A 26,931-nucleotide genomic window follows, 5' to 3' on the forward strand; every position below is an offset into this window, starting at 1 on the left:
TCACTGTGTAGAGCAGATGGAGAAAAGGAGCACCATGTACCGCCTTCAGTTTCCCTTGACAGGATATTCTCAAGAAATTTTCTCCTCCAGGATGCATTTTGTTGATAACTAATTATTTCTCTTGAACAATGACTTGATTGCATGAGATTCCTTCAAATGTTGTTTTATTAGAAAAACTAAGAATGATGTTTCTCACTGGAGTCAACTCTCTAAGATAAGATATATAGAGATATTGAAATAGAGACAGTTACCTGTGTAGTTAGATGAGATTAGGTATATTGTCATATTACAGCATGTATCTCCAGTGCTTCCTCACTCATAGATGCCTGTCTTATCAAGTGCCACATTAGTACCAAGACCTATTTGTTTAATGTCTTTTTAATTGTATCTTAATACACTGAGCAGGTAAGAGCCTTGAGAATTCATATTTAGGGACACGGAGGTTTACATAAATGTAAGTTGGTTATAATGTGGACCAGAAAAAGAAAAATAATGCCTGGGATGAATGCAGTGTGAAAAAAAATAAGGAATAGAGAATCCCAGATTGAAGGCTTAGAAATTATACTTGACATTTATGTCGCACTTAAGACATTTGGGAAAGAGCAGGCCTCTGAGTCCTTAACTGAAAATGTGAACACAAATAAAATTTCTTTCCACATGCATGACACAAAGAGCCCAAGGGGCTCTGGGTGGGTTTTAACTGAACTTACTGTAATTAAGTAGAACTTTTGTAATTGTGTCAAGAGGGTTTGTGTGAGCATTTATTAGTAGTAAAAAGAAGTTGGTAAGAGCAATTGGTGTTTAGTTTACAGAAAATTAAATGACAGTACAGTATTGCTATATTCAGAAGGACTAAGCATATACTAAGAAAGTGAACTATCATTACCACTAACTAATGTGCTGGGACTGTACCCTACAGTATGTGGTACACATTAAAGGGAGAGATTGCTTTAGAACTCCAATGACATATTATGTGCTAATTGTGTTAATCTATATACAATATTAATAAAATCTCATGCTGATGTGTTTTGTTTTATGCATATTTTTAGTTGCTTGAATATAGAAAAACAAAATGCTATTCTAGCAAACAGACACCTGAGTGAATGAGGTTATTGGTGCCAGAAATTAAAACAAAGGAAGGACAACAAAAGAGTGAGATGACACTGTAAGATTTACAGTAGGATTAAGCTCATCATTGCCAAACCATTAGCAGCCTAAGTAGGACATGTAAGAACTCTTGGCTACCCAATGCATACTCACAGCTCCTCTCATAGTTCTTATTGGTATACAACTTATTTTTGTTGACATATTTTGATTTAGCTCCGAGTCTTTGTTAATGATGAAAGAGATATAAAATAGGCAAGTCATAGCTTCAGAAAAGTGGAAAATAAACAGCACACTGTTGTGATTCTTCTGCGAGAGAATGGCTCAAGTGCGTTGTTTTTCTCAGCTTTCTCTGGAGCTCAATGTTCAACTCAAACAAGGCCTACAGTTTTTTTCTTTTGCTATTATTGGTGTGGCTTGCTATGGTTAATGGACAAGATTTGGGTCTGAATTTCCCACAACCTGAAAAATGCTTATGCTGATAATACTCTAAATGTTCAGTTGAGTGCTCATATCATATTTCGTATTTGAGAGATAAAGGGAAATTTTTCTAACCTGACATTTTGGAAGTATTTTGTGATGTTAACAGTGATAAACTTTAATTGTGAGGCAAGTAGCCAGGTAACAAATCTCATGTTTCTTCTAATATAGTTCTACACATAGAAACAGTCTTAGGATTTTGAGGTAAGTTTAAACTAAATGTTATTAGTCCACTTAGTTTTATTGTCTAAAGTTATATTATCAGGGTTGTGACATAGCTCAATGGTAGAGCATGTATTTAGCATATATGAGGCCCTAGGTTTGATCCCCAGCATCAAATAAATAAATTTCTTTTATCTAAATGCTCTCTAGCTGTGAGGAGGGTAGCTATGTATCAGAATCTCAATGAACATGAAAAGACGCCTCTGCTGCTTCTTTTAGCCTTGATATAGAGGCGGGAGCCCTTCTTCTGAGTCTTCATGTGCCATCCCTCTGGATTCCGTAGTTCCTTCTTTTCATTGCCTGTAAAGTCATGTACTGATGCACAGCCACACACCTCTTCTGCTTCTTACCTTGTATTATGTTCTTTGTCTTATGTGACTTAAAACATCTTTATTTTTTAATCTTGGGCACACTCTTGCCCATTTATCTCATATATATATATATATATATATATATATATATATATATATATGTAATTTGAACATATTTTAAAAGAGGGTTAGCTATTTTTCCTCAACATGTTTGTTTATCAGTCTCTTTTTTAATAACATCTTTTCCTGCATTTGGTGTTGATAGACTTTGTGATTTTTCTCATTTTATAGGCTTTTTGCCTCTCTCTCCATGCCTTGCCTTTTACTAAAACTGTCCTATAAGTAACTAATTTCTATTGATTTTACTTCTAAAAACTTATAAATACTCTAAAATGATTCTTTAATATTCTATAATTATTCTATGCATGCTTTGGTGAACTCAAACTTGTGAAAGCCAGGTCATTATTTTTTCTTTAGTAGTATGATTCTTTAACCTCCACACAACCAGCACAGTGGCATATGTCACCAGAATCTAAATGTACATGAAAGACATTTATAGAACATACAGACAGAAGAGACGTTATCTTAGCAAAGGCTTTAACAGCTGTTGTGCAGCATTAAGCTCATACTCGTTGCCCAAATCTTGAAATGGTTCAGTTCAAATGAGCAGGCAGATCTATTTCTTGATCCAGATCGCAGTCCTCTGTGTGTGGGGTCTTCAGGTAAGTTGTTTCCAACTCTGATGCTTCGAAGATCTACAGTGTTTAGACCTTGCGGGTCACACGCAGGCCTGTCTCTCAGAACACATCTTCAAACACGCTGGCCCGTCTGTCACACGGACTGTGTTTCTTAGTTGGGTGCTCATAACAGCTTTTCCATCCTGGAAAACAATTTCAAAATTTGACTTTTCCCTACTGAACAACCTGAGTTTCTTTTTGAGTGTCAAATTTCATTGGATTTCTCAGAAGCCACAATGATTCAGTTACATTTTTCTTTGTTATATGAATTATATTTTTATATTGTATAGACTCTGAAAACCAACAAGAAAGTGCAATTCACTCCTTGAAGAGTGCACCACCATAAGATGAATTGTATTGTGAGGCACATCTTGTAAGTTAAAGGTCTGTACTGACTTCACAAATTTTACAATTACCAAAACAAAACTATGTGATGAATTCCAGTCTTACCAGGTTTAAGTCTTAAAACACTACAGCAGCATATATTGCTCTTTTATTTAACATGTCTTTTCTAACAATATTCATATCTTCTTATGTATAATAAATTGCATAGATTATGGAAAAAATAAAAATTCAGATTCTTACATTTAAAAGTTGGCACTTACAACATTTCTTTAAATTTTCTTATGTTCCTTTGGATTCCCTCATTTTCCTTAAATACAATTATTATAGAAATTCAGAACATTGCAGAAAATATGACAATGATTATCATGCACCTGGAATAAAAAATTGTTTGTGGCAGTGCTTTTCCCCTGAAAATCTCTTAACTATTGCCTTGATCTATCTGTCCCATAAATCTTAGAGAAGATGGTTTTATAAATACATTTTTCATAATCAGAGTGCAAAGATATCTCTTGAAATTTGGTAGAATACCCAATAGTGCCTAAAGTCAAACAGGTAACTCTTTTTCCCCCAAGTTATAGAATAGGACCTGGCTATTTTTAAACACTGAAAGCCATGTCATTGCTTTGCACTTTAAAGCCTCTGATTCAGCCAACACACAACTTTTCTTTACTGTCACTGATTCATACAAGTGTTGATTTCTTCAAAACACACCTAGATGTTGCAGACCGTTATGTGGATGATGTGTTGAAGTTGTTTTTAGGAGAGTCTGGAAGGCAGAAATGTACTTACAACATTGCATTATGCTGAAAGTTCCATGTCTAAGATCGCTTTTCACCCATTGTATAAAATGTATCTCCCTTCTGTCAAATGTCCAATAAAACATACCGCGGTAGATATTACTTGCTTTCCACTTAATCACTTATTGTGACATCGGACTCCTTGAGACTTGCAATACAGTCCTGCAGTCACAAAGGTGAGTTGTGTCATATGACTGGAAACCAAAGGCCAAATGGTTATAATATCCCTTATGTACATGTGTGGAATAATAGAAAAGCCGCAGGGTACATATTTTTCCCTGATGTCAATGATCAAAATTTTTGGAAAACAAAATAAACACTGAGAAAGTAACTTGTAAATCCACTTCATTGCCAATGGCCTGACAGTTAACATTTATGACAGGGCATTGGGTGCCTGCAGCATTGTAGTTGCAGTCCCTGAATTCTCTTTTTATTTTGTTTTTCACAATTCTGTATCTGATAGCAAGAAATGTTACAGAATTTAATATCCAGTTAGTGTCTACTCCATGATCGCCAGGAGTCGTGACTAATGCTGCCGTGGTAACCACTGTGGTATTACCACTGTGTATTAGTGACCAGCATAGGTATTATAAATAGGAACTTTATTATTATAAATCACACAAAATATTATGTTATTCTATACGATATTACTATATTATTAAAAATACCATGTGATGCATTCATCACAAGTAGCATTCAGTTTGCAATACAGATGCTTTGCCCTTTGCATTGAGTGTGGAGGGCCTAGGATTAATGCAGATGATTTATTTATGGTACTTTGCCACCAATCATTGACTTAGATTTTCTCAATTTGTAGGTGTAAAAGTAATTACACTAGTAACTTGTGAATTTTTTGTGATATTTGAAAAGAAATTCATTGGCTAAAATTTTCAATGTCATATACATATACTTGTTGAAAAATTAAAATAAAGCCATTCTTAGAGGTCATAGGTGCATTTTGAAACTGTTGCATTGAGTATATCAACCTTACATATAAAACTCAATGAAGTTTCACATGTATCTACCTGTGTGATAGTTAATACCCTAAGTGGTTAACACCGCAATAAAAGAATCTAGTTCTTTTCTTGAATAAGCAGAAGAAATGAGTTCAACCAAGCAAAAACATAGTTTTGGGAGATAACAGGAGGCAAGCTCCCATGATCAGTTATGTGTCAACTTCCAGGCTCTGGTGCCAGTGATGCAGCCAAAAGGTAATCTAGGGTTTGGTATGAAGGTGTTTTGTAAGTGTGATTAACATCCACAGTGAGTGAACATCCATGGACAATGCTTTCCTAACTGGCAGCATCCTGGCAAACATCTGGAAAGTCCCTGAGGCAGACTTTGGGCTGTGAATGGGATGTCAGGAAACAGGAAAAGGCGAGGTGTGGGAGACACATTTACATGGAATCACAGCAGACCCTGCCTCAGCTCCACAGTAACTTCAGGTTCAGGTGTCCTCAGCAGTGGCAGGATCTTTTTTTTCCCCCTTAAATTATTTTATTGGTACATTTTAAGTATACAGTACTTTTACATTTATCATTGAGTACTTGTACCTGTACATAATGTATCTTGGTTCTTATTTTTCCTCCCTTCACCCCCTGCACCCTTCCCTATTTACAAAGACTTTGTTTCCATTTTTTCCTTTTCTTATAATTTTTCCTTTCCCTTCTTTCCTTTCCCCTTCCCCTCCCACTTCCCCTACCCCTTTGGGCCTTTTCTTCCTATTTCAAATTATCAATTATTCATTTTAATCATTTTAATCCTTATTTACACTTTCAGTTTCTCACACTAGAGAAACTCTTCAGTATTTACACATGTGTGTCCTATTTATTTCACTAAAGAGTATGGCAGGGTCTTCTTTGACCCTGTGCTATCCTGAATCCCTGCTCTTTTCCTCTGATTCTCTCTCAGACCACAGCCCGCAACATGTCCAGTCCCCTGCACTTGTTCTTAAATGATAGATTTGACAACAGTGGATACGAATCCATATTTCCTTGGTCTGTATTCTCCTAGGCAACTGGTCATTGTTGGTGTGCTTGTGAGCATATGGGAATAATTTCTAAATGCAGCCGGCACTGAAGCACCTCTGTGCTATGCGGATAGACATAGGAAATTCTCCATCATTAACCTGACCCGGTATCTCCAAGCTGCCTGATAATAAGTGTGCTCACCACTCTTCCCTGGCTCGGTTCCCACAATGGTGTCCTTGGCGCCACTGCGAGGCTCTCACTATCCAGAAGCCTTGGGGGATTAGAGCAGATGCACTCAAGCAACAGAGGAAACTGCTGTGGAATGAGATTTAGTTAGGAATGGTAACCCTAACCACATCTAGCACTCCTACTCTGCATGTTTGAATTTTCAGACAAATCTTTTCTAAAACCAGCTTCATGATAAGTATTACAATGTTGTCACAATTTTTGAGTCTTGGAACCTAATATTTAATTTTTGTGTATATTTACATATAATACAAGAAATAAAGAATATGAATCGTGAATGTTTTTGACTATTATTGTATCAAATTTTTATAACAGTCCTTGAAGTAGGTAATATTACTCCTATTTTCTATTTAAGGTAATAGAGGAACAAGGAGATAAAATATTTTCTCCAAGATCATTCAACCAAGCTGTATTAGTGCTAAAATTTAAATATAAATGAATGAGAGTTTAGAGTCCATGCAGTTTCAACATCATGAATCCATTAACTGACATTCCTGCAGCTAACCTATAGCAATTAAAAATTGAATCAAATAGTCACTGTATACTCCTAGAGATTGTAAATTTATCTATCTTCTCATTTAGCAAAATGGCAATCATACGTGGATTTGTTTATCAAAACATTGTATTCTGTCTAGCATCTCTGTCAGGATTTTTATCTCAAAATAATATATATTTCCACACCCATGTATATGTGTGTAACATGTCACAATTCTTTCTTTTGACTATCTTTTGCTATTATGTATTTTTACATTTCCCAGTTAATATCTACTTTTATCCATACCATTTTAAATAAGATTCTAAATTAGCTCATGTGAAAAAGTTAATAACTATTAATTGGTTCTTCCAGATCATGACTCAATATAAGTCCTGTGGAGAAGAAATGAGAATAATACTTTTTTTTTTCTTACACACAATTGAAACTCACTTCCACAGTTTGGAAATTACAAATAATTCCATTTGTAATATAAAATAAGAACTGCTATTATCTCTATCAATATAGTACTATTTGCAATGAGAAAGAAGTGAATTCTTTGATTTTGAAAATATGAGACTATTTTTCCCCCAGTCCAAGTGCTTTTGAGGTAAAACCATTTCTCACTCCTTTATAGAACCATATCATTGTTACCGACCAGTTTATAGGTGCAATATTCAGGTGCCGATTGGCCCTGACATCTTCTCTAGGTCCTAGTAAGCTTTAAGAGGCAGCCACTTGCAGGGCTTTGAATTAGGAAAAGGTGGCCCCAACTCTGATCTCCACCACACAGTACCTACTGCTGCATTTTTCCCCATTTTTTCCCTTACATGATACGTCATTTTTCAAAGAGTTTATAGTAAGAAGTAAGGACAGCACAATTACAGGGGTTAGTATAAATCAGAAAATTCAAACATCCCAAAGATATGTATAAAAGTATGAAAAGATAATCTTTTGACAAAATGTTTATATGCATAAAGTTCCCAATAGCTTTTTATTTTTTTTGCATAAATTCTTTTATCAGTACAATTTAGGTATACAACATGTTTACATTTATCATTGGGTGTTTGAACATATACACAATGTATTTTGATTCTTAATTCTTCCCCATTACCTGTGCATCTTCCCCCCCTCCACCCTTCCCTATTTACAAAGATTTTGTTTCTATTTTTTTCCTTTTCTCATAATTTTTCCTTTCCATTCTTACCTTTCCCCTTCCCCTCTCTCTTTCCCTACCCCTTTGAAACTTTTCTTCCTACTTCAAATTACCAATTATTCATTTTAATCATTTTAATCCTTATTTACATTTTCAGTTTCTCACACTAGAGAAACTATTCAGTATTTACGCATGTGTGTCCTATTTATCTCACTTAAGAGTATGGCCTCAATATGCATCCATCTAGCTATAAATGTCTCTAGTTTCTTGTTCTTTATAGCTGAGTAGTACTCCATTTTATGAAATAAACCACATCTTCTTTATCCAGTTTCGAGTTGATGGGCACTTGGGCTGTTTCCAAGCTTTAGCTATTACAAACTGTGCTGCTATAAACATGAGTACACCTATATCGCTGTGGTATGATTCTTTTAATTCTTTTGGGAAGATACCCAGCAGGGGAATAGCTGGGTCAAATGGGACCTCTAGTCATAGTTCATTGAGGTATCTCCATACTGATTTCCACAGTGATTGCACCAGTCTGCCCTCCCACCAACAATGGAGAAGGGTTCCTTTCTCCCCACACCCCGGCCAGCATTTGTTATTGGTTGATTTCTTGATAGCAGCCATTCTTTCTGGGGCAAGACGGAATCTCAGTGTTGTTTTCATTTGCATCTCTCAAATGATCAGTGATGTTGGACATTTTTTCATATGTTTATTTGCTACTTCTACTTCTTTGTCTGAGAAATGTCTGTTCATTTCAGATGCTCATTTTTAAATTGGGTCTTTGAATTTAGGGGGTCTGATTTTTTTCAGTTCTTTATATATTCTAGATAGTAGTCCTTTGTCTGAGGTACAGTTGTTAAAATTTTTTTCCCACATTGTAGGTTGTCTCTTAGCTCTGTTGGTGGTTTCTCTTGCAGTGCAGAAGCTTTTTAATAAGATGAGATCCCAGTTGTTGATTCTTTGTGCTAGTTCCCATGTTACTGAGGTTTTGTTCATAAAGTATTTTCCTATGCCAATATCTTCAAGAGTTCTGCCTAACTTATCTTCCAGCAAGTTTGGTGTTTCTGTTTTAATATTTAGATCTTTAATCCACTTCAATCTTAGTTTAGTGCATGGTGATAGGTATGGGTCTAGTTTATTTGGGGGCAGGTTGAAATCCATTTTTTCCAACACCAATTATTAAATAGACTATCGTTCCTCCAGTGAAGGCGATTGGCTCCTTTGTCAAAGATGAGGTGGCTGAGTATGTCTGGAGTTGTTTTTGGATCTTCTAATTTATTCCACTGATCCTCAGGTCTGTTTCTTTGCCAGTTCCATGCTGTTTTTAATCACAGTAGCTTTGTAGTGTAGTTTCAAATTGGGGATTGTGATAACCCCTGCTATGTTTCTGTTGCCTAGAATTGCTTTTGCTATTCTAGTTCTCTTCTGGTTCCAAATGAATTTTTGGATTGTTTTCTCTAGTACTGTGAAATATATTGGAATTTCAATTGGCATTGCATTAAATCTATATAGCAGTATTGGAAGTATGGCCATTTTAACTATCTTGTTTCTTCCTACCCAGGAACAAGGGATGTCTTTCCATTTTCTTATATCCTCTTTGATCTCTTTTTTCAGTGTTGTAGTTTTCTTTATAAAGGTCTTTTGCTTCCTTTGTTAGATTGATTCCTAGATATTTCATTTTTTTATGCTATTGTAAAAGGAATTATTTCTCTAATTTCTCTCTCAGTGAGTCTGTTATTTGTGTACAAGAAGGCTATTGTTTTTTGAGTATTTACCTTGTATCCAGCTACTCTGCTGAATCTGTCAATTAAGTCTAGAAGTCTCTTGGGAGAGTTTTTTGGGTCTTCCATGTAAAGTATCATATCATCAGCAAATAATGACAGTTTAACTTCTTCCTTTCCTATCTTCATTCCTTTTATTTCTCTCTCTTCTCTAATTGCTGTCGCTAATGTTTCCAAAACGATATTGTGCAGGAGTGGTGATAGTGACCATCCTTGTCATTTTCCAGATTTTGGAGTGAAAGTTTTCAATTTTTGACCATTTAGTATTATGTTGGCTGTTGGTTTTTCATAGATAGCCTTAATCAGGTTGAGATAAAGACCTTCTATTCCAATTTTCTGTAGGGTTTTTATCATGAATGGGTGTCGGATTTTGTTGAATGTTTTTTCTGCATCTATTGAGATGATCATATGGTTTTTGTCCTTGACTCTGTTAATATAGTGTATTACATTCATTGATTTTCATATGTTGAATCATCCCTGCATCCGTGGGATAAATCCAACTTGGTCAGGGTGTATAATCTTCTTGATGACCCTCTGTATTCTGTTTGTCAGTATCTTATTGAGGATTTTTACATCTATGTTCATTAGGGAGATTGGCCTGTTGTTCTCCTTTTTGGTTGGGTCTTTCCCTAGTTTTGAAATCAAAGTAACACTTGCTTCCAGGAATGAATTTGGAAGTATTGCTTCCCTTTCAATTTCACTGATGAGTTTAAAGAGTAATGGCGATAGTTCTTCTTCAAATGTCTTGTAGAATTCAGCAGTGAAGCTATCGAGACCTGGGCTTTTCTTTGTTAGTAAATTTTTAATTATGTTTTCAATTTCATTCATTGTGATTGGCATGTTTAGAATTTCTATATCTTCTTCATTTAACTCTGGCAAGTCGTATGTGTCTAGGATTCTGTCCACTTCTTTTGTGTTTTCCATTTCATTAGAGTACAGGTCCTCAAAGTAAGTGTTGATGATCCTCTGGATTTCTGCTGGATCTGTTGTTACTTCACCTTTTTCTTTCTTAGTTACATGGATTTGAGATTTTTCTTTCCTTTTTTGGATAAGGTTGGCTAAAGATTTATTGATTTTATTTATTCTTTCAAAAAACCAACTCTTTGATTCATTGATTTTTTTGTATCATTCTCTTAGTCTCTATTGCATTGATTTCTGCTCTGATCTTTATAATTTCCTCTCTTGTACGAGCTTTGAGTTATTCATGCTGTATTTCTAGGTGCTTGAGGTTCAGCATTATGTTGTTTATTTGAGCTCTCTCTGTTTTCCTAATATGGGCATTTACTGTCATGTATTTCCCTCATATAACTGCTTTCATTGTGTCCCATAAATTCCTGTATAGTTTACTGGCATTGTCACTTACTTGTAGAAACTCTCTAATTTCTTCTTTAATTTCTTCTGTGACCCATTGGTTGTTCGGGAGAGTGTTATTCAATTTACATGTGTTTGCGAGGGTTTTGCAGTTTCTTATGCTATTTATCTCTGATTTTATTTCACTATGGTCTGATAATATACAGGGGGTAACTTCAGTTCTTTTACATTTACTTAAACATGTCCTATGAGCTCGCATGTGATCTATTTTGGAGAACAACCCATGTGCAGCTGAAAATAATATGTATTCTGATTTTGTGGGGTAGAACACTCTGTAAACATCTATTAAGTCCTCTTGTTCAATAGCTTGGTTCAGTTCTAGAATTTCATTATTTACTTTTTGTCTAGATAATCTGTCCATTTGTGATAGTGGGGTATTGAGGTCCCACACTATGATTGTATTAGTACTTATTTGGTTTTTCATGCCCATTTATATTTGTTTTGTATGGTTGGGGGCATTCATATTTTGTGCATACATATTTGTGACTGTCATCTCTTCCTCTTGGATTGTTCCCTTCACACGGATGTAGTGACCAGCTTTGTCTCTCTTAATTAGTTTTCATTTGAAATCTACTTGGTCTACAAATAAGATTGCTACTCCTGCTTTTTTCCAGGTTCCTATTGTATGGAGAACTGTTTTCCATCCTTTTACTATCAGTCTATGAGTTTCTTTTTGAACTAGGTGTGTTTCTTGTATACAGCATATTGTTGGATTTTGTTTCTTAATCCACTTTCCTCATCTTTTTCTAGGATATTGTTTAGAATTGTCTGGAGTGCTGGTTTAGTGTTCATGAAATTTCTCAGGTGTTCTCTGTCATGGAAGTATCTAATTTCCTCATCAAGTTTGAAAGATAATTTTTCAGGATACAACAGTCTAGGTTGGAAGTTATTTTCTTTTAGGGCTTGAAATACTTCACTCCAGGCTCTCCTTGACTTGAGGGTTTGTGTTGAGAAGTCTGCTGTGATTCTGATGGGCTTTCCTTTGTAGGTGATTTGTTTCTTTTTTCTAACTGCTTGTAGTATTTTGTTCTTCTGTTGAGTTTCTGGGGTCTTGACTATTATATGTCAAGGTGTAGATTTTTTTTTATCATGGCTGGGTGGAGTCCTATATGCCTCACTTATCTCTATGTCCAATTCTCCTCCTCTGTCTGGGAAGTTTTCTACTATTATTTCTGTGAACGGTTTTTTTATGTCAATTGTACTTTCTCCTGTTGTTTCGTGTACTCCTGTCAGTCTTATGTTATTCTTCTTTGCATTGTCTAGCAGCTGCTGGATTGACTTCTCATGGTCCACTACTATTTTTAAGAAATCTCTGTTTTCATGGTCACTAATCGCAATCCTGTTTTCTATATCTGATACTCTATCTTCACATTCCCTTAATCTACTGTGAATGCTTTTAATGTAGTTTTTAATCTCCTGGATATTTGTTTGAATCTGTTTCATGGATTCTATTTCTTTTTTATGTTGGGCAAATATGGTTTCCATTTCTTTCTTATGCTGGGCATTCCTGGCTTCCAGCATGGTTCTGAGATCATCTCTTTTTTTTATCTGTTTCTGTTCTACAGCCTCTAATCATGTCTTTCACTCTGCTCACCATCTCTGTAGTTATCTGGGAAATTATTTCTGTTTTGAATTTTTCTAGAGCCTCATTCATCTCGTTTGTTACTTACTGTGCTATCAGTTCAGGGTGTCCAGGTGGTTGATTATCATATTCTTCCACCTCCTTTCCTCCAGGATTTGCCTTTTGTGGGGTGGAAGCCTGAGTTTGTGCCTTGCTTAGATGTCTTCTCAGTTTTGTTTTTGGAATTGTCCTTGGTTTAATTCCTGGGTTGATACTTCAAAATTGCTTATTGTAAGTATCTTTGTTGCTTGTGTTTAGAACCCTTGTGGAATGATTGCTTTTCAGAGGTGTCTTCCAGGTATAGCTGGTCCTCAGGTTTTGAATCTCTAATGACTCTGAGGCTGTCTCATTTTCATTACATCAGGAAGGCAATCACAACACCTTAACCCAAATGATGCAATAAACAACTCCATAGCATCAAACCCAGCTTAGAAAATGACAATTTGTGAAAGTTATTAATCTATCACCTCTAACTGTGTGAATTAAATCAAAATTGAGGACCAACCCAACATATGTTTATAGTGAATAAACTCTTCAATATAGCAACTTTATCCTTCAGGATGGGGAATTAGAAGGGGTTGGGGAGGGAGGGACAGATAGGTAGAAGGATCAGGAAAGGTTAGCAGTGAGGCCAGAAGACACAGGAACATTATGCAAACTCTAAGAAACTGTTGAAAGCAAGAGGAAAAGACAGAATGAAAGAACAAAGATGTGAACAGAATCACCTAATAGCAATAGAGAGGCTAGATATTGTATTTACTTTCCTTTAAAACCAGTGATAATCGAGAGAAGGAAAAAGAGAAGAAAAGAAAAATAAAGGAGAAATCCATATTAGGTCCAGAAAGGAAAAAAAGGGAGATGATGAACAATGTGGGACAGCAAGAGAACAAGTGAGAGAGAGAAAGAGAAAAGAGAAAAGAAAGAGGGAAAAAAGAAGAGAAAAATAAAAATTTGAAAAATGTAGAAAAAAATAAAATTAAGAATTAAAAATAGAAAAAAAAAATTTTTGGAAAAAAACAAAAAACAAAAATGAAGGGCCTCTTTCAGGGCGTGTCTCTGCTGTCACAATAGACAATGTGGGCAGCTGTGTTCCGATATAAGTCAATGAGTCTCAGCAAGCCATTAGCAGGCCTATGAGATTCAGGCAGATTTCTGGCTGCTAGTCCCAAGTTGAGCTCCCTGTCCTCCTGCAGGGTTGAACTCTGCAAGGTTCTACTTCAGGTTCCAGCTGCCCTTCCCCTGAAGATAGTCCAGGTTCCAATGGGAGGTGATGATCCCTCCAACTTACCAAGTATGGTGGTCTGGTGTGCCTTTATTGCAGAGATTCTTTTCACTTGTCCACTGGGCTTCGGGTTTCATCAAGGAGCCTGAGAGAGGCCCTCTTTCTGTTGCTCACTTCTGCTCTACCTTGTGGAGTTCAGGACAGTGGCCTTTATGACCCTCTGTGCCTCTGTAGTGTGGAACCAGGTAGCAGCAGAGCCAGGATGGGGGTGGGGGGGACAGGGTTCATTGTATTGTGTGGAGCATGGGGACAGAGCGGGGCCTCCAAGCAGAGCCAGGATACTCACCCTGTCCAATAGCTTTTTAAATGTTGCATTGCTTCAAGGGAGAGAAACATTTTCTCTTCTTTCTGTTTTAAGCTGCTAAAATTTCAAGAAGAAATAGTAAACTAGTAGAATTATACACATTTTGATGATTGAATTCAGATTATGTCCATTAAATCAGGATATGAAAAAAAATCCTTTTATATTTTTCACTTAGATAAAAATACAAGAATGGCCAGTGTCAGGAAGACTATACACAATTTTCCAAACTGAAGTTGGGTCCTGTATACCTCAACCTTATTTGTACTTCACTTATTATGTTAACTGTCACTAAAAGATATTTCTATCTACTTTATTTTAAAATCTTTGATGGCATAAGTGAAATGTCTACCTAGATTCTCTTATCTATTAAAGGATTTCCCAGCTACGTTGCATACATAATGAATGTTCCCTAATTTACAAGTATATTTAGTCCATCAACAAAGCTTGCTCTATTCAGAGATCCCTCTAGGAAATGACATAGTCAGGACATTGCATCTTTTGCCCCCAGTAAAAATAGCATGTTTTGCATAAATATAAACAATGAAAAGTGTTGCAAGTAAGTGCAGTACATGATTCTTAGAATATTTCACACATGGGAGGACTTCTGGTATCCTTACTTAACTTTAAGGAAGAATAGACTTAGATTGAATTGCTCTGTTCCGATAGTTCTTTGGCATGGATAATTTGAAATGTTTTACCTATTTAATAATTGAATGTATATCAATAGCCAGGTGGGCCTCTGGGTCAACCGTTTAAACCACACACTGATTGACCATGCTGAAGTCTTTTGTGTTCAATTCTTGAAGCTCTCTGAGTCCCTCTCGGCATGGTGGTTTATAGCCTGAATAACAGCAATGCTGCTTACTTCCTTTGGAGAAGAGGTATTTTAACGGCTGTGATATGGTGACTTGTTTTCAAATGCATAATTGTAGGTTTTCCATTTGCTTGAAGATTTTAATAATTTAAAAGATGCTTTTCCTAGTAATCAAAATGAAATAATCTTTCCTGATAATTACCTGTCACTTTTAAGGAGTCAATGATAAACATATTCATACTGGGAAATATTAAAAGGTGATTAAACAGAATTCAGAATGGAATATATTTTTCTCTCTTCCACCTATTGAAAATGCCACTTAAACTTAGTACTTGTGAGAAATTGCTTTTTCCTTAATGGAATATAATTAATAGCATCTTTTTATTGGAGGAAAAATACATTTTATATTGGTTTCTTCTTGTTAATATGTATAGTAATACAGGAGAGCATGGAACAGGCATGGGAAGTCTGAAAGATTTGACCCTAGACTTCCACGTCATCAAGGGAGAAAGATATCCTTTGAAGAAAACGTTGAGTAGCTTCACAGAATGAACACCATCTTTAAAGATGTCACATTCTTAATTCAGAATTGTCCCTGATGAAAATTTAGTACATGAGGAACCACAGTCTTAGGGGATCACAGGAATTCATCAAGGGGAACTAAACTAGATCTTAACCTTAGCCTTCAGCCTTGGGATACATTCTCTGAAGAAGGCCTAGCAAAATTAGGGCTTGGAAAATAAGCCTACAGATTAGTTTTTGTATACAACTAAGCACAACTGGGCAGCAGAACAGAAAAGACAGTGACTAGACCTTCAGGTTTTGTGTTCCTCTAAACTAAGCCAATATGAGGGTGTGTCTGGATGGAAGACAGGGTAGAGGGAGATTAGGTGATTGGTGGTGGTGACGGGTAAATATAACTATGAAAAAACACAGAGCCTATGGTTGACAAATCAGATCCAGGATGTTACTGGCAACAAGAATACATAGGATATTGTTTCAGAGCATCTCCATCATTTAAATCTGGATTATTTAATTGAGTTTGCTCAGGAGACAGAGGAAGGCTCTGCACACTGGATGTTGTTAAAGGAATGTGGAGAAGAAAATATCTCAGGGTCATGGTGAGAGAGGAAAATGCCCCCCATGTTCCTACAGCAATATCTAATGGGAGCAGGCCTGATATCTTCCAAGCCAATGGAGTTAAATAGACTTACAGAACCTTTTCATACAATGATGCCTCTCAAACACTTCCTTTTCCTGAGGAAAGAGGTGGTGAACTCTGCGTTATTTAGTTGAAATTTAATGGATGCAGGTTACCTTATCTAATAGAGGAGTTTCTAGAAACCCAACACCAAAGCCAACATCAGAGATTTGGCATGGGTTAGGAAGAAATAATATAAATTTAAACAATTCCTTTCAGAGATAATAGTGGAAAACCTTAAATCTCTGAATTTAGAAGAGGAATGTTTTTGTAAAACAGTCCTGTGCTCTTACATGAGTAAATTTAGGTTACAGTGTTGTTTCTCCACATTCTGAGTATGCATTTAAAATATTTATCTACTGCTGATTATGCGCTAGACACTGCACTACAAGGCAAAGATCTACACCTATAATACAAAGCTGGACATCATATTAAGTTAATAATGTAGCTATGCTAATTTCCTGCTTTTGACAATGCATGATGGCTAACCTAGCTGCTGTAATCAGAACTACGAAACTCAGAGATGGCCTCTCTGAACTGTTTTTGTATTTGCTTGTGAGTCTTGCTGTTGAAAAAGTAAAATAAACAACTAACATAATAAAAACAACTACAAGCCAGACATAGTGGCTATGCTCACTAAAGGGATAGCATTATGGAACATGGTATAGGACTTAAGCAATCAATCACAAAAATAACATGAAAAAGCTTGGCTCTAGTAAAGCCTATGAAGGTAAACACTGACACTCAGGAGCTTGTTAGAGACTCACACCAGCTGGGAAACCAAGGAGGCTTTCCTTACCAAAGCCATGAGGCTGTCTGAGAGCTGAGTGAGGGGAAGGAGTAATGTGGCAGAGAGGTAAAGCAGCACATGTCCAAGTTCTGTGCTGTGGGGACCGTGGTGTGCCAGGGAAGCTCACAGAAGTTCAGTTTATGCAGAACGCAAAGTACAAAGGGTGCTGGACCATCTGGGCACAGATAACACAGGACTAGTGATGCTTCTAGAAGCTTCTGAAACAGCTGACACACCACTCAGAATTAGCTAACATGGGGAATACATGTGTCCTGTCTACTAGGGAAGTGGACATGTCACTGGTCTCACTGTGCGAAGACATGTAGTGTGCTGGTTTATAGCTTGCACACCAGTCTTAACCTTTATGTGCACATTTTATCAGACACTTTAATCCAAATATACTCCACACACAGAAAAGTACATGAATTGCCCTCATTTTCACAAAGTGAACATTCATTCTCTTGTAGCTGCCGCCCAAGTGAAGAATCAGAGCATCAGGGACACCTGGGAGTCCCTGTCCCACCCTCTCCATGACTGTCCTTTCTCCCCCAGCAAACACTGGGCCCAGTCTGGGCATCTGACCTAAAGATAACTTTCACCTGTTGCCATTTGTATAATTGGAATTATTATGCAGTCTTTGATGCCTGCCTTCTTTCGCTCAGTGTTATGTTTATGACTCATCAATGTTATTATGCATCACAGGTCCTTTCTTTTTCATTATTGTTGCTTCCTTATGGGGATATTTGTTGATTCCTTAATTCTACTCATGGTAGACCTTTGTGTCATTTCTATGCACTGATTCTGAAGCAGAGAATATGGTGGTCAAGGCTATATTTTAGCATCACAGATTCATTTGTGTAAACTTTTTTTAACAATTCAAGCCAAAGCACAAAATTGCTTTGATCATGAATTATTGACCATGTAATTTTACAACACTGTCATAATATCCTAAGAAGACTGGGGGGAAATCACGGTACTTCTATTAATAAATGGGGTTGAAATATGAATGTATGTAAAAATTATAGTTTGAGAAATAAAGGATCTATTCATCATATTCAAATCAATGTTTTAATTTTATGCTTTGGTAATTCACATATAGTTATTATTTAGTTTATACCTAACATTAGAAAATACATTAATTATATTGTTTATAAATAATGTTAGACTTCAAATACTTCTAAAAGCTTTCTTGATTTTTTTTCTAGAAATATTACTGTCTTTCCTATTTGACCCATTCTTGCCTTTTTTCAATGTATGATCTATATGGCAGGAAGAAAAGTGTGTATCCTTTGATAAGCAGCTGTCAAAAAAGAGCAGGTGCACGTGGGACCTACTGTGGGAAATGCCTTTCGAAGGAGAAAGGGGGCGGTCAGCGGTTAGAGCCAGGGAGCTAGGGCTTCAGACCTAGCTGCTCTCTGACCTTGGGGAAAGGAGGAGTAGGTAGGAGAATTCACAGTGAAGTCTCTCTTAGCGCCAGATGACTCTGGTCACAACAGGTTGGAGACCCCGAGACAAAGTTCCCAAGTAATTTAAGTTTGCAGGAATGGCCTTGTATGTCCTGGTGCGGCGTGGCCTTTGCGGGGGCAGCAGAGGGCACTGCAGAGCAGACGCCGGCTGCTCCTCAGTTTGCCTCTGAGGGAAAAGCTGGACACTGCAGCGCTCTGGCCGCCTGGTCCAACACTAGAGCCATCCCGTCCACTCCCACCTCGGTTGTCAGAGCCGCCTCCCTGTGTTTGGAGCAGCTTCTCCTCCCGGGGAGAGACCAGTTGGCAGGAAGATTAGTGGGTGAACTGCCACCTTCCAGTCTGAATAACAGACGGCCAGCAACCTAAACACGACGCTTTCCTGGGCTAAACAGTGACCTCGCAGTGCAGAGCACACAGGCCGTGGAGCAAGCAGCGCCCTGACTTGTGGAGCAGCCTCACCCCCACGGGTCCTCCTGGGACCTGCCCTGCTACTCGCACACTTCTGATGACTGGAGACACGGACAGGAACGCACGGGGTCCTGTCCTCTCTCCTGAGCCTCTGCCTTGCAGTCCTCGCCACTGCAGCACCGCGGCTTCCCTCGCCCTTCCTTCCTATGGTCTGTGCCAGCAGCTCCACCTTCTAAAAGGCGCCTATCAGTTAGTATCCCAACCCTTGGGGTATTTCTCAGGGTACTGAGCCGGGAATCCTAAGAAAGCAACCCAACTGAAGGAATTCTCACTTCTAGCTGCCTTGATTGAGCATTCTCAAATACTCTCCAGGTTCCTACAGAACTGAAGAGTTCTTACAGCTCCTTTGCTCTTCACTCTTCCATTCATGCTAAGTCAGCAACTCTTCAACAAGGTTATGCTGGGATTTTACAGTCCTTACACTTCTGTCTACAGGGATGATGAGGAGGAGCTATAGATGGAGACCTCTTTTAGCTTTCAGGGTTGTCCCTGAGCACAGGAGAAGTACAAATTCTTGGTAGGGAAGGGTGAGCCAGCTTTGCAAAGTCAGGGGTCAAGGAGATCTGTAGTGGACACTCTCAGGGTCACACTTCTCAGTTTCTCTACTCATGGTTTACTCCCGGATTTACTCAGCTGGGTGATGACAATAGCACAAGATGCCTGCCTTGGACGGACTGTTAAATATCATTGGTTCTCTGTGACTAGTTACAGAGAGCTTAGTTGTTGCATCAGCCATTCCACTGCAGGTGATAAAAGCTTTTTTGAAAGCTACCAAACACACAAGAGAGATTTACTAGGGTAGGGCTGTGAAGAAATGAAGGAGACAAGAGAAGATGGGGCATGCCTCCAGATGCTAATGCATGTGTTCCCTGTTAAGCAGGTGGAGAAAGCTGGGTTAGGAAGGCAGAGCCATGGGGGAGGATTTCTGGCTGCAGCACCTTGCAGGAAGACCAGGCTTTGCAGAAGGTCTGCAGTAACAGCTCTACGTGCTAGCTGGGGAAGTGCGGGCCTGCATGAGCATGGTGTGAACTTGGCGCAGACACAGCGGCCAGGCCTGTCCCCTCCATCGAAGGTCTGGGCAGAACTTGCAAGGCCACCAAGACTTCTAGATCCCTTTCCACATGGCCACCAGCTCACTCCTGGAAAGCACTGGTGGAATTCTGAAAGGCGAGACACAGGGAGAAGCCAGGGACTTGGTCCTTCCCCTCTGTCTTCCTGTACCATGCAGTAGTTGCTGAGGTTCTGAGTCCTTCTCCGTGTTTGTGGTCCCTCGATTTCCAGGCAGGGCCGGGTCAACTCCAGTCTGCACGGGGTCAGCTCTGCCCTCTGAATGCACTCAGTTGTCCCCTCTGTCCTTGAGCTAGTTGCCATTTCCTGTGGTGTTAATCTCCGGATTCAGCTGCCGCCTTGTTGGTTGGCTTCTTAGTTTTTCTGTCACCTGCATAATCACTCATTTTATTTAATTTCTTATGCTTTGCACAGTTGCAGTGGTTTTTATTTGCCTGTGTGAACCCTAACTGATAGAATTACTATGAGTAATGTAAAACTTGGGTCTCTTTTATCAATAATCTTTTTAATATCTAGTTTTCAGAAAATTCACATATTTTTCTTGTAACACACCCTAAATTAATGTATTAAAATGATTATCAAGTTTAGTGCTGTACTTTTTTTCTTTAACTTATAGTTCCAATTAACATGTTCTTAAAATCACGGAAAAAAATGAGTTAAGAAAGAACAAAGAATTACAGTGTGTAAAAAATGTTTAATTGTTAAAAATATACAGAATTTGTACTCAGAGACATACACTGGTAATTCTATACTGCTGATCTTGACATTTAAAACATTTATTAATTGGTTTAAAATGAAATCAATGCACATACATTGCAAAATGGAAATGTATATTAATTCAGATATTTCTCTTCCCTACATACTGAGTTTGCAAGCCAATAGGTAAGGGCAATAAAATGCTCAATGATGCATTTAAAATTGTTAATGTCTTTTTAAATGGACTGTCCAAATACAGATTTATCTACCAGGTAGATTCATATTCACCATTTAGACTGAACTGTACTGAACACATTTACCTGAATCTAAATCTCCACTGATACATCTGACTAGACAAGTAAACTTTCTTGGTCTGCATGTGAAGCATCATCAGTTTCTAAGACTTGCACAGTCTAACATCATCTATGATAAAGAGTTCTTCAAAGTAAGAAAAGGAAAAAGTCAAAATGGAGAAAGTAGGCTCCAGTGGAAATGGGGATTTTCCTTGCAGTTCTGCTTCACAGGACTACTTAGTTGAGGTATAGGAAGAAGTTACATAGATGGTAGATCTTGCTAAGTACATTAACTCTGTGATCTTGGTTCCAAGACTTTGATGTCTGCTTCAGCAATAGCCCAACGTGCATCTTTGGCCAGGCTTAAACCTTTACCTGGTGGATTTTAGAGAGTGTCCAATGGCAATCTAAGTGGGGTGGGACTTTTCCATTCATCTCTCTGTAGTGGATCATTGTTAGAATGGCTCCGTGCACAATTGCAGCATGGGATCCGTGCCCTGATTAGCTACCCCCAGGTGCTGCAGAAGATGAGTCACATCAGCAGTGTTCTAAAGGAGAGATGAGGGGTCTCTGGAGAGCTCAGTGAGTTATTCCTACCCACACAGTAATGTTAGCAAAGCTTTCTTGATGGATACTGAGTTCAGTACCCCTTGAATTCTCTCAAATCAGGCAAGTCTAATGGGTATACCAACTCCTTTTTATTAGGTTGAATCGTATGAAATTGCTGATATTTCACCATTTTGACCCCCCAGACAGCAATTTTATAAAGTTCAATGTAATAGTTAGAAGCCTAAAAGCCAGAGCAAGATCATCTAAGAATGTCTGTTGAGCATGGAAGAATGTGTGAAATTGTCTAATGTCACTGACAATGTAAAGACACTTAGTAAATGTCATCATCTCCATTAATGCACCTGGATTTCCTAAAAATGCCAAAACCACAGACTTCTGAAAGCATCAACATTTTCTCTTCATTAACCTGGTGCTCCTGGAATAGTTCAAGTTCAGTGTGCCAACAGAGGCTTAAAGAAATCCTTTGCTGGTGCAGAATCTTTTCATCCCGAGGGCTCTACTCTCAGCAACGTACTCAGTTACACAGAAAGACAGCTGAGTGCCTGTCTAAGGGCTGTAACCAAGTGGTTCTGTCAATCTTAACAGATCACTGTCAGAACTGTCATTTTGTTCACAAAGAAAAAGTATTGACTCGATCATTTCTAATATTTTTGTATCTTTCTAAAACATGATGCATGATTTAGGTCTGTTCTTTGGAAGTGGTTTTCCAGCAAATTGCAATCTGTATTTGAACTCTATTCTGAACTTAATTAGGGCACCTTATTGCTTACTATTTTATTTGATCTCCACAGTTATACAATAACCTGTTAATCTGACTTTATATTACTGTGTCATTTGTGCAAGATTTCTGAGCTAATATTTTAAACTCATACATTAAAAATCCAAGGGGTGATTTTAATAAACATTGCAGGGTTCTAAATTGAAGTTTTCTCTGACTGCTTTTCATACATTTGTCTGTCCCCATTTTTACAGTTCCCACATGCAGCCTGTGGAAAGCCACCAGTGTGACCTCACACTCCCCACAGAAGCCTTGAAGTCTGACACTACCCACAATTGGCACTGCCTTCACCAAAGCCCATCCACAGTGTACATCTGAAGTTATTCTCCCACTGTTATTGAAATTGAAATAGAATGCAACTGCTTCACCTTGACCCAGAACACATATGTATCCGCTGCTGCTGCATGGCAGGAGGTACCCTAAAAGCAGAAAAAATCATTATTCTCTTCATCTTTCATACTCACACCAGAATTTTATGTTAGCAGAGCTTGGCTAGAAGTCAATTGAGAAGGATTCTGGGATGTGCATTTGGCTGACTTCAGAGTCCTCCACCAACAAACAACATGGGACAATGGGAAGAGATGTGAGACCCAGCGACTATAAGATTTATCTTTGTGGTTCTGCATTATCTGATCTTATCATGGGATTCATGTTAATGCTTACCAATCTGCTTCATGATTTCACCTAATAAAGTAACTATACTGTGTTCAAATTGAATAGCTATAAGAAAAACAGGGAAATAAAAAGTTCTGTAATTTTCCTTCCTGTGTGTTGATTATTTCTCTTCTCCTTCATTCTGGGCATCAATAGTTACCAATATATTTCATTCAAATATCCAATAGTTTGTATTCAACAAAATTATCTACTAAGTTATAATACCCAATAGAAAAGAGCAGGAAAAAGGGGGAATGAAATGTTAAATAAAATTGATAATGAATATGCATGAATGTGAATAGTAAGATTCCTTAAAATTACAAATACATAACTAAGAAAATGTGTGTGTGCTACTATCCTCTTTTTTTTTTACAAATAGTGACTAGCCATACATGATATCAATAGGTATATAAATAGATAAATATGAGAAGAGAAATGTGAAGCCCAGAAAGCATGAAAAACTTAAACATAAAAAAAGTAAAATTTAAACATTAAGAGATATTTTCTAATTCAAAGCTTAAGAGTCACTGAATCCTTTTTCCCTCCACAAACCAGTTTGAGAATTTGATGAAAGCCAGGAAAATGTGAGGGGCTGCAGTGTTTCTCACACTATTTTGGAAGCTTCATGAACCTGGTAAGTTTACCAACACAAAGATCCTTTCAAGAATTAAAAGAAAGACTGTGATAAGGGCGAAAGTTTCTGTACTTCTCAGAAATAAAAACAACAAAAACTTTTCATCTTAAAACCAGATTAATCCTTCTGAAAACGTGAGAAGTCATTTGTGTTGAGAAATTTCAGGGAACATAGAGTTCTGTTCATGAATGCTAAACTTTGTATCATGTTTAATTTTACATTTTATATAATACAAAACTATACTCAAATTACCACACAAAATAGTTTGTAACAACTGAAATATATTCCAAAAAGAATGTATTTTCTTAGTTCATTTCAAACTGGCTTATTTGGGAAACCATTATACAACACAAACTAGCAAACAGAGGGAGTTTCTGGGAATAATAATTGCTATTTTGTACAGTAATACATTAGTAATTAATATTTAATATAAGCACAGGTATAGTTTCATTTTTCCTTGAAAATGCAGATTAAGCATATTTGCTGGTGATTTTTCTGTCTACTTTTTCACTTTTTTTCACATTGGATGTGGATAATGTAAAAGCTAAGTATCTTCTCAGCGCTTCTACAGCTGTAGTCCTTTAATTATCAAAGAGGGAATGAACTTGTTCAAACTTATTAATTCTTTATGTAATTCAGTTACTTGGTGGTGATATTGATGTTACTTATGAACAGTTCTTGATACCAAATCAATAAAGCACATCAACTACTTGGAATAATCTCATATGATTTGATTTAATATGCAATCTTTGATAAATGAATTATTCTTGTTGTTTCTCAATACTTTTTTCAAGTTATTTCAGGAGGTAGGAAGGAAGATCAAATGAATTATCACATTAAAATTTAGTATATACAGATTTATAATAAGTTTTACTTTAGTCAAACATTTAGAATTCAGAGAAAAAGACCTAATTTATACAATGAAAGTAGTATCTTAGAACTCAGTCTGGTAATTGTGTTATTATTAATGTCCATCCTTTTTTTCACCCTGGATCTTACCTGCATGTTTTGCAGGCTATTATTTGTTTTGAGGTATCTTCTTTTAACTAGGGACAAATGTTTTCTTTGATGTCAGAATGGGAGTTGTTTGTGTTGGTAATAACCTTAGTAGTCTTCAGGATATTACTTATGCACTATACATAATTCATGAACCAGGGCATTGCTAGAACACTGAAACAGTATTTCAGGGCCACCTACATTTACAATTTTATTTCCTACTTTTATCTCTGAGAATGTTAGTAGGTTACTTCCTGTAAGTTGAGAACCATTATTTCTATATTTTAGCATTAGTAGTGAAAACAAAAATATTGCTTTTTCCAGAGAATGCTGACAATTATTTCCTAATATTAAAAAACCCCTCAAAAACAAAAAACAAAACTGAGAAAGCTCCAGACAGGCAGTAACTTCTATTTGATTTCTCCATGAAATAATGTTATCCTTTACCTACATACATATCTGAAGTGTCTCTCCTATTTTGAGTAATCTTAATTGATATGCATAATCCCAGGATTTTTCCCATGATTTAGATTGTATACCATTGTTTGGATCTTATATAAATTTCTTTTTGGTGTGTTAGCCTTTTTTTCTTCCACTACAGTTATAGGCAGAAATGTCGAATGTGTTCTACAATAACTTCCCTTAGCACCTAAAACATATTGTCTTATTGAGTGAAATCAAAAGGATGCTTTGAAAATGAAGCATAAGCAATTGCAGATATTTATTAAACCCAGATTTATTGAGCATCTCTTTGACGTAACAAACTATGGCTTTAATGTTGGGAATAAGATGCAGAATAAGATAAAAACATTGACTGCAAGGTTGCACACTGCTAATGTAGACAGGGAATCACACCACAAGTTCACTTCAAGACAAGTGGTATGCTAGGAAAGGAATACACAAGACTCAATGCAAAGATGGGAAAGGTTTACATAGTTTACACAGGATTTCCTTTATTGTAAAATAATCCCAAATTCATTGGTAGTAACTCCTATTAATGTGCACTGTTTTATGAATTTAAAAGATAATTTATACATTTCAGGCTATTTTTAATAAATGCAACTCACAGTTGAATATAGTTAGAGAGCTGTTAGTTATTAATTTTCTTGGGAAAAGGAAAACTAATAACACAGCTCAAGTGGGAGTATAGATGCATTTCAAGATCAGATTTATTTATCAGTTTGCTTTCAGGCCTGCACACAGTGCACACAATCTCCAGCCTCACAGTGCAGATGGAATTCCTTTAACCAATGGAGCACATCGTGCGTTCCTTTACTCCACGTGCTGCCCCGACAAGGAAATCCAGGGTCTCCTAGTGGAAAGAGTACTCATCATGTGTTCTCATAAGTCAGCAAAATTGCACCATTTAGTTTCAATACTGGCTTGTATAAGAAATTCTTATAAAATCACCAAAAAGAGTTTTTAAGTCTTTTAATAAAGATATATATAATGTCCCTAATATTTGCAAATGAGTTTTAAAATACTCTTGAGCTTTGGTTTTATAAGTCTGTTTTAGTCAGGGCTTAAGGCAGATAAAAATAGATTCTATTATATACCAGGTAAAGAGCACTGGTTTCTTCAGTGTTGTCTCCAAGAGAAAAACCCTCTCAGCCCCATCAGCTGTGACACATCAACTCTGTTCCATTAGCATCACCTTATTCCTTGTGATCAAATCCTAAGCCCGAAAAATTTTAGCTTTTGCTACTATGATAAAACCAGACATTTCTTACACACACTCATGCATCCATGGTTTCCATACTTTAGAAAGCTACCTATTGTTAAGACCTTTTTACACAGAATATTAGATAACACTACAATCAATTTTTCTATGAATATTTTCACTTTGGTCTTTTCTTAAATTTGTTTCAGATAAAATACTGCACTCTGTACAGTGAACGGAGCTGTGTCCACTTATATGCATGTCCACTTTCCAGATTTTGGCTAACGTGGCACTGTGTACATATCAGTGTTAGTTTCAACTTTATAATTTATTGCTTTGATAATTTATTTTTAAATACTGATGTATTCACTACTACAATACTGATGCTGTAGTTGGAATTTGCTATGTCTCAGTCACTCAGGCTGCCTTACCAAGATGGTTGTTAAGGTGGGTGACTGCATACCGCAGAAACCCCTCACAGTTCCTAACTCTGGAAATTCCAGGCCAAGACACCAGCAGATTGGTCCCTTGGGTATAGCTCTGCTACCCGGTGCATGGAGGGCTGACTTCGGACCCATTTCCACAGGTGGAGAAAGCCGATGGCTCTCTGGAGTCCCCTCTATAACTAATGTCATCCGGAG

The 26,931-nt window shown here is 37.1% G+C and overlaps 1 protein-coding gene across 3 annotated transcripts in view; it reads right to left on the reverse strand.

The window, feature by feature from the left end:
• Positions 1-2,322: 2,322 nt before the first annotated feature.
• The window catches only part of LOC147829484 (uncharacterized), a 29,166-nt gene continuing 4,557 nt past the window's right edge, over positions 2,323-26,931 (reverse strand). Inside the window, exon 3 of one of the 3 annotated variants that reach the window (XM_087205155.1) lies at positions 2,323-2,997. In XM_087205155.1, the coding sequence (XP_087061281.1) occupies positions 2,915-2,997 (83 nt within the window). In that variant the 3' untranslated portion in view covers positions 2,323-2,914. The other 2 variants (XM_087205153.1, XM_087205154.1) reach the window with 2 other exon arrangements.

The sequence above is a fragment of the Heterocephalus glaber genome, unplaced genomic scaffold (assembly GCF_053883595.1).
Source record: "Heterocephalus glaber isolate CG9 unplaced genomic scaffold, H.glaber_assembly_v1.0 deba00000594, whole genome shotgun sequence".
NCBI classification, from domain to species: domain Eukaryota; kingdom Metazoa; phylum Chordata; class Mammalia; order Rodentia; family Bathyergidae; genus Heterocephalus; species Heterocephalus glaber.